Source organism: Pleurodeles waltl, chromosome 7 (assembly GCF_031143425.1).
Source record: "Pleurodeles waltl isolate 20211129_DDA chromosome 7, aPleWal1.hap1.20221129, whole genome shotgun sequence".
In the NCBI taxonomy this organism is placed as follows: Eukaryota; Metazoa; Chordata; class Amphibia; order Caudata; family Salamandridae; genus Pleurodeles; species Pleurodeles waltl.
The window spans coordinates 45,264,822-45,272,874 of NC_090446.1; the positions used below are offsets into that span (position 1 = coordinate 45,264,822).

The following is an 8,053-nucleotide window of genomic DNA, read 5'->3' on the forward strand; positions in this document are numbered from 1 at the left end:
TCCCACGTCTGTAATCCTGCGCCTGAAGTACTGATACTGATGCGCGGGCACAGTAATTCAGAGTTGTGGGATTTTACCTAACCAGTCTGAATTTTTCACTGAGGACTTACAATATAATCCAAATATCAAGTTTACATAGATGCTGGAAAAAAAGTGATTGAATCGCATGAACCAAGGTGATAGGGGCTAGTGTGGTGTCCCAAAGAATAAAGGGAACAGTGTCCTTGCTGGTAGTAGTATAATGAGCTCAACATGTAGCAGCACAAGTTTTCCATCAGTAGTACTGTTATTTCATTCACAATTATAACTCAGTCAAGACTCAGAGGGAATAAGGTGTTTAACTAATAGCAGCAAGTGAAATATATACGGTATGACTATTAGTACTACGGTGGAAAGTAAAATCACCCACAGACGTGGTAGCACAGCATTAAATGCTACTTTAAAGTGAAAACCTTACTTATTGATCTGAAATCATGTTTATTATATTTTGTTTCTTGATTCGGAAAGCAGTTGAATTGAGGCTTGATATGATGGGCTTGTTAATTGTTATTACAGATGCAGATTTAAAACAGAGGAAAGAAAAGGGATGAGGTTGGTAGTAGATGAGATTTGACTATACATTAACACGTCACTCCATAAGAACTGCAATGGAGTTGGGGAACAGGATTTTCAGTTCCCACCTTACGTAAAGGCCAATCCATGAGGCAGGCCTCCAAATAGTTCCTTTTTATCACAGCAGACCCAGTTTCTCATGTCACTTGACTGGAGTGTCAGGCTGAGATGCCAAACGCAGTCAGTAAAACAGAAACTTTGCACAACCCAATGGATAAATTTAGGTTTCCACCCAGCATTCACACTCTGCACACCTATGTTGCAAGTCTTACTATTGGGGATGAGGGAAGTGAGTAAATGTATGTGTTGCTGGTAACCCCTCAATAAATTGCCTCCACTACATTGTGTGGCACTACTTCATCAAAAGTAGGTTGGTCTATATGCGTGGTGTTTTTGGTCTATTGTTCTGAGTGCTTGGGCAATTGCATTTCTGACACGGGTGTTTACATGCTTGATGTGTGCATGTTTGCTGGTCTGTGGGCACCCGAACCTGTGTGTCCATTTTATGTGTGAATCTATGATTCTTGGCTAGTACACAAAAGGACCTTTTGGGCCTTAGTGTACAGGAATTGTAGGCTTGTTCATCTCACTCACAATCATCTCAATGCACCTTCTCAGTCATGTCATCCTCTCGACAAGACAAATATGGCTCTCATCTACATTTTACCTGTCAAAATCAGTGTGTTCTTGCCAAGTTTGTATTTTCTCTGAAACTACTGAAAGCAATTCTTCCTATCCTGACTTCAATGAGCTGGTCGCTGGCAAAGACACTCTTTCTCTACTGACGGTAACTGAGTGAACAGCATGCTTTAAGTATTAAAAATAAAGTACAAAAACTTTCATTTCATAAGGTCATCGATCTCCTCTCAGTATCTGTTGGTGCAGTTCTTTTTTTGTTTTGCTGATTAGGCTTTCAAATCGCTTAGAAATTATTTGGTGATTTTTATACTCTATGGACAAAAGACTGCTAGCAAACCAAAAGCAGATCAAACAACAAAGGAAAGTGTTTTTTCGCTTGGGAAACAAAAGGTTTAGAGCATGGCACATTACCTCTGTGTTCTTAAAACCCGGTTTGGCCTGGCAAGAGTCCCCCAAGCAGATTTGCAGTTAATTTTCCTTCTACAAAGCCAACAGGATCAATTTGCAAAAGACTGCTAGCGAACCGAAGGCAGAGTAAACAACAGAGGAAAGCATTATCTTGCTTGGAAAACAGAAGGTTAAAGCATGGCAAATTATTTGTGTATGCTTAAAACCCAGTTCTCAACTATTACGTGTTATAGGCGTTTCCCCCAAAGTGTGCCTCTCTGGTAAGCCCTTTTGATGAGACTGTGTCAGACAGCGTGACTCACCCAGTGAGATCAGGGTCTGGTGAATTTCTTGCATTACTTTCTGGTAAAGGTCCTTCTGCCACTCGTGTAAGAGCTTCCATTCTGCTTCTGAGAAGTAGGCAGCAACGTCGTGGAATGTGACAGCGGCCTGAAAAAGGACATTTTACATTAACCCGCTAACTTTTTTTATTTAATGAAGTTTTCATTGCATTGAAAGACATGGCATGAGGTGGGAACTGCACAGAGAAAGGAGGGTTAGACTTTGCATGAAAAGTCAATAGCAGAAAACCAATGTTACACTTCATTTCAGCAGATATTTATTTTCTGTTGCAGTAAGATCCCTTTCTTCCCCCTCACAGCATAGATTGCACTGTTCCATGACTCCTTTTTCTTAGAAATGATCTTCTCTATTGCCTACTTTATAGTAGGATGGTGTGCCTACTGACCAGTTAGTAACGCTGAAATATTATACATGGACGGTTAAGTTAGTATTCCTTTAACGCCCGAAACTCGAGTAATGATCAAGGAAAGAGCACAGAACAAAAAGTTACCTCAATTGTGTTCCAAATAGGAACAAAAGAATACGAGCAATGTCTTCGGTATGGTTCTGTGAGGACGTAGCCCTGCCCTTAGTTACAGAACTGCAAGTCTCTGTGGAATGTTGACATTTTAGTGGCCTGCACATGTGACAAGCATGTAAGTAAGTGTACTTGGCCCCCAATGAAGATGAAGAAGTGGCTTTTGGTGGCGTCCTCTCTTTTGTCCGTTCCTGGGGTACTCCCATTAGTACAGATGGTGGGCCAGGGGAGATGGAGACAGCGGCCTCTTTAGCAATACGGGTGAGGTTTTCAGGTCAGCGTCTGCCTGTTGTCCATCTAGAGGAGTTTCTCTTAAAAGACTAATAGCTGTCAGTTGTGAGGGAGTAACACCTCTTTATTGCTAGTGTTTAGGATGCTATACTAGGTGACCCCCTTCGTAAGTCCCCTGCTGATAAACTATCACCTGCAGATAAAAACTTTGGGCCTTTTTAGAGTCTTCTCCATTAAAACTTGAAAGATGTACCCTCTGCTGTTTTTAAGGTATCAACGGCCATCACTCACAGCAGAGCAGACATCTGACACATTTATGATGGAGTGCCCTATCAGTCATATTTTAAATAAGACACTATGTCTGCGGTGGAGTTGACACAAAGTAAATGATCAGCCTTTATGCAGATCCAGAACAATCCCTATCTGGAAAAGTAATTTAAGAAGCGTGAAACACAGACAAAGGGTTCCATGATTCCTCACTGACTATTGTGGGTGACCCTAAATAGAGTGTCATGGAAGCTTCCAAGATAGAGGAGTGGTGTGGTTGAAAGCCAGTCTCCCAAAGGTGAGGGAATATCACCTGCAATTAAGTCCTAGAGGAGCGGTGATGATCTATCTTGGAAATGAGACCGCCTGGCCTGCTGAGAGAGGGGTGCTGAGGTCATCCCTGCAGATGGAAGTGTGCTAAGATGAGAGACCTAGCAAACATGGCCTAACAACAGTGCTGCCCTCATAAGGTGGAATTCAATTTTAACAAACCAGCTTAAAAATTGTACCTATCTTGTGAACACTGCCCGGAGCTAAGGAAGTGCCCTGCTGCTTTAGTCCATTCCACAGTTATCTCTGATGGTTCTTTGCCTCCTACTTGGCCTGGGTGTGACAGGAGCAGTAGCTGGTGAGAGATCGCCAGTGGGTGGTTGCAGGACTCAACCCTGCAACTGAAGTAGCTCAACCTGCATTTCAGTGGAATGAGGTGCACTGCAGCGAGAAGAACGTGACCAGATTGCTACGGTCAACCCAAGGCCTAATGCGTATCCATGGCACAGTGGATCAGTAACCTAGGCTGACACCGGATAGCATTGTCCCGCATTCATTGATCCCCAGTGTCATGTACCAGGACCTTGAAGTACAAACTTCTGAGATCAACCCTAGTTCCTCTGCAGAATCCAGGGAATTTGCCAATAGACCTGTTGGGGCAGAGCTTTTCGCTTTCAATTGGGTGATGAGATGGGGTAATTTTCCTGAACTTTTGAAGGAAATTACACCTCCCTGAGGTCTGTTGTCAGGCACAGATCCAATCCAATCACCAGTGCAAAGAACATGTGAATAATAGTCGACAACCAGCTCGCTATGACAGGCAAAGTGAATGCAATCTTTGCCTACTGTTTCCACACACTCAAGAAGATTTTTATCTGGCTTACCTTCAAAACCACAGATCCATCACCCAGGCCCTCATCACCAGCAAGCTGGACTATGGCACTGCACTCTACATAGGAAATCAAGTGCAAGTGACCCACACTGCCAGACACACACAGACTTTTCCTGCACCCACATCACCCTGCACCCCAAGGAATTCCACTAACTCCCAGATCTTCAAGCTACTCACACACCCATGCAAAAGCTTGCGTAGTATCAGCCTCACCTAGCTCAATAACATTAACTTCCACAGACCTACTCAACACTGCTGCTCAGCCAGACTCTTACTTGCACACATCCCCCACAGAATCAGATTTATCACCTGACCTTGTACCTTGCTCCCAAAGGTTGGAAGAACCTACCTCCTGCACAGCAGATTCAGCTCCTTAGTTCTTGAATTTCGCGGGACACTGAGGACATAGCTCTTCACATAATTTCAGCTGTGGCTCAGCCAACACAGCTCCTGGACACCCTTTCAGATGAGTTGTGCACTCTACCCTTAACATAACATAACCACACAAAAGGAAACTGAATCAATTTCCTCCCCCCCCCCCCCCCCCCAACTTCAACTGTATTGCCTGAAGAAGTGATATAAAGACATTTAGGGAAAATACTGGATCAACTGCCCAACACACCTGTGCAGGACAACTCGAGGAGAAAGCCCACTTAACATAACACAAGGATCTGGGGCTGTGCCAAATGCCAAAAGAACATCTGTATCCTCCTAAAGCTGTGGGTCTTGGATCACTGCAGGGTGGCCCCGAGGCAGGCATGGTTTGTAATTTTCGGGGATTAGGCATGGGAGGTCTCCACCAAGTCTAAGATAAGGTCAAAATTAGTGCTTGGTTGCTGTAAGTTTGGCCGGAAGGAGGCAGGGCCTACAACTAGCACATCAAGGGCAGACTCAGTGCATGTTTAGAAAAGCTCGGATATCTACTAACAACACGCACCACAGTGAGAAACAATGGGAGGCTTCCCTACCTGCCAGCGATGCCACTAGAGAGTGGTGGGGAGTTTGTGGCATCAGTGAAGGTGCCAGAGGCTGGTAGTAGAGGTGGAGTGGCAACTACATTTAAGGGGGGGGGGGGGAGAACCAGAACTGGCTACTTGGTGGCATCAGCAGCACCTCAGACAACGTGCACGGCAGCAGGTACGAACCGTACTTTATTATGGATCACTGCCTTCATGCCCTCCATGACTCATAAACAATGAAAGGGGACTGAGGGGAAGCACAAAAGATAATGTGGTGTTGTTCAATAATCTTAGACTAAAATACAACGTACCACCGTCACTACAATGGCAGTATTCCCAAATGACTGTCTTAAAAGTACTATTACGACACTACCATACACACTTGCTACATACCCCTGCTGCATTATCTTAGGACACAGAGAGTCTACAGGGGGAACAGTATCTGGCTTTACTGGATTTTTATTGACAATATTTTCTCACAAAACAATAGCAAGTCTTATAATGGTTGGTGGGAAAGTAGGCTGGAGGGTGAAAACCCAGTTGAGAGAACCGACATATTAGCATAACATGACAAAACACTGAGAGCAGCTAGGTTAAAACGTAGCCATTATAAAATCCTCCATCAGTGGCACTGGTCTCCAGCAAACTTACACCGAGCACATATGACCCTAGACTTCAATTTCTGGTGTTGTGATGCGTAAGATAGTGACACTGTACATGTTTTATGCGATGTCCAGTTATTGACGTGCTATTGGGGATGCAATTGGAACGGAGACTAGTGAGGCCACACAACCGACAGCAAGAATCACATGACATATCAACACTTCCTCCACTAACTTTCCCTTACGAAGCGATGGCTATCTATGGCACTGGCAGTAACCAATGCAGGCATACTGAGACACAGGAAATCAACGCCACCACCAACATTTAAACAAAGGCGTCAGGATATGTACACAATGGATGCAATTAAAAAAGTAATTTATAAACTAAATGATCAGATGCAATATGTTGAAGAGGTGTGGGGTAAATTCTTAAGTGAAGAAACTTGATCAGCCACTTTGACGTGGTACATTCAGGAAACGAATTAAGTATATTCATTTATAGTGTTTGCATGCATCAGACTATAAGGGCGGGCTTCGGAGCAATGTTAGGTTCTTATGGGGGCCGAGTCGAAAGGATGGAAGTAGATCGTCGCGTTGCATATATCTATGTAATAATTTGAGGAGAATATTGTAGAATCCGATTCTAGCTTCAGACTCTGAAGTGAAAAACGTTTCTGTCTCCCATTTTTTTTTTACTTTTCTTTCTCTTATAAGTTAGCCACATTGCTGGTATATGCTGTCATGGGGATAACTAGGATGGTCTGAAGAAAATGTTACACGAGCAACCTGCAAAATGACATAAGGCAATAAAGGCCAGAAATACTGATGGAGAAGGAACTACAGCCCAGAGGGGAGACGCGTCTCAAGAGAGAGCCAGGGAGGTGATCATGTGCAACCACTCCATGATGCGGCGAGTCAAGAATCTAACAGGCATCCAAGAAGAAAGGTAACAGTGCCAAGGGTTTACAAAGAGGGCATCTGCGGAATGGGACTCACCTTCTCTGCCTCCTTCCTGGACACGTCCTTCATGGCTCTCCCTGTCCGGACAGGTGACGCACCTGACCACAGCCCAGAAGAGCGCCCCCTGGCAGGGGGGGGGGCGGTGCCGGACAGGGCCGCCCAGGTCAGCCCCGGGACCGGAGGACGCCACTCGGCAGCCCCGGGTCTGCAGGGGGTGACAATCGCAGGGCAACAAGGGCTGCCGACCTACTACTTCCTGCTTGCAGGTATGTGACCTGCGCATGCGCCGAGCGAGGACCGCGCCGCACCGGGCATGCGCAAAACACGAACGCCTCCACTGCGCGTGCGCCGAGCGGGGAATATTTCCAGCTCGCATGCGCCGAAGACCCCTGAGGCGCTCGCGGTGAGAGGGGCGTGGTGAAGGGAGAGAGAGCGCACCTGGATGGGCGGAGCCTCGCGCTCAGGTGCGAGTACACACAGGTGTCACCCAAACAAGCACCGGAAGGGTCCCCAGGCTGTCAGACAGAGAGGCTGCCCCCGAATCACCCCTCGCGATGACTGCTTCACTGTGCATTAGGGGTATTGTAATGGCACACTTCCCTGAGGGGGCAAATACCGCCCACGTGTTCGTGATTTCCAATTTCAGGCGAAGCTGGTGCTTGAAAATTATCCCGTGGCAATCCCAGTCCGTTCTTTTTAGCATTGCGGTTCCCTCTTTATGTTGGACTAGTATAAACTGCGCTAAAATACTTTTAAAGTGATTTCTCTTTGTATTTGAAACATTATTCTAAAACAGATGAGAGAAAACAGAGCGGAGCCCCAGCTGACAGCCGTAAGAATTCAGGACAAGCTGCCCATGTGGTCCTGATCTGGCCACCTCTAAGGATAGAGGTCGCAACGGGAAATGCTATAAAACAGAACTTTGCCAGAAAAATAGACTGAATGTTGCACTTTAGCGTCTGTGTCCCCCTGTCCAAAACCATCAAACCAACGATAGCGTTGTCCTCACTCACATAATACACTCTGCTGTGTTCCTCTGGTATCAGATCATTCAACTCTCTGGCCGTACAAGAGCTGAACAAGTGAAACCCTTCAACTTTTTTATCGGCACGCATCCAGTGGTGATACAATCAGGGAGGCAACTGGGCAATACTATCAAGCAAAGGCAAAGTCAATAGGTCGTACCTATGCAAGAGCTATTTCTTGGCTTTGCCAATGTGTTTGAATAGTACTGTGCACCAGCGTAGCTGCTGTTCAACATCGCTAAAGGATAGTGGCAGAAAGGAAAGTGGCATGGCATGGTGTGTTGTAGAGTGGTGTGGCATTGAGTTTCGTGGCGTAGCATCAGATTGGC

At 45.6% G+C, this 8,053-nt stretch overlaps 1 protein-coding gene across 4 annotated transcripts in view; it reads right to left on the reverse strand.

Annotated features, from left to right (window-relative positions):
* The window catches only part of LOC138303595 (zinc finger protein 615-like), a 64,074-nt gene extending 57,087 nt beyond the window's left edge, over positions 1–6,987 (reverse strand). For 2 of the 4 annotated variants that reach the window (XM_069242875.1, XM_069242873.1), the window contains exons 1-2: positions 6,736–6,957; positions 1,962–2,088 (exon numbers count right to left, since the gene is read on the reverse strand). In XM_069242875.1, coding sequence (XP_069098976.1) covers positions 1,962–2,088; positions 6,736–6,768 — 160 coding nt within the window. In that variant the 5' untranslated portion in view covers positions 6,769–6,957. Of the gene's footprint in view, positions 1–1,961; positions 2,089–6,735 lie in introns of all 4 variants that reach the window. The other 2 variants (XM_069242874.1, XM_069242876.1) reach the window with 2 other exon arrangements.
* Between the last annotated feature and the right edge of the window lie 1,066 nt (positions 6,988–8,053).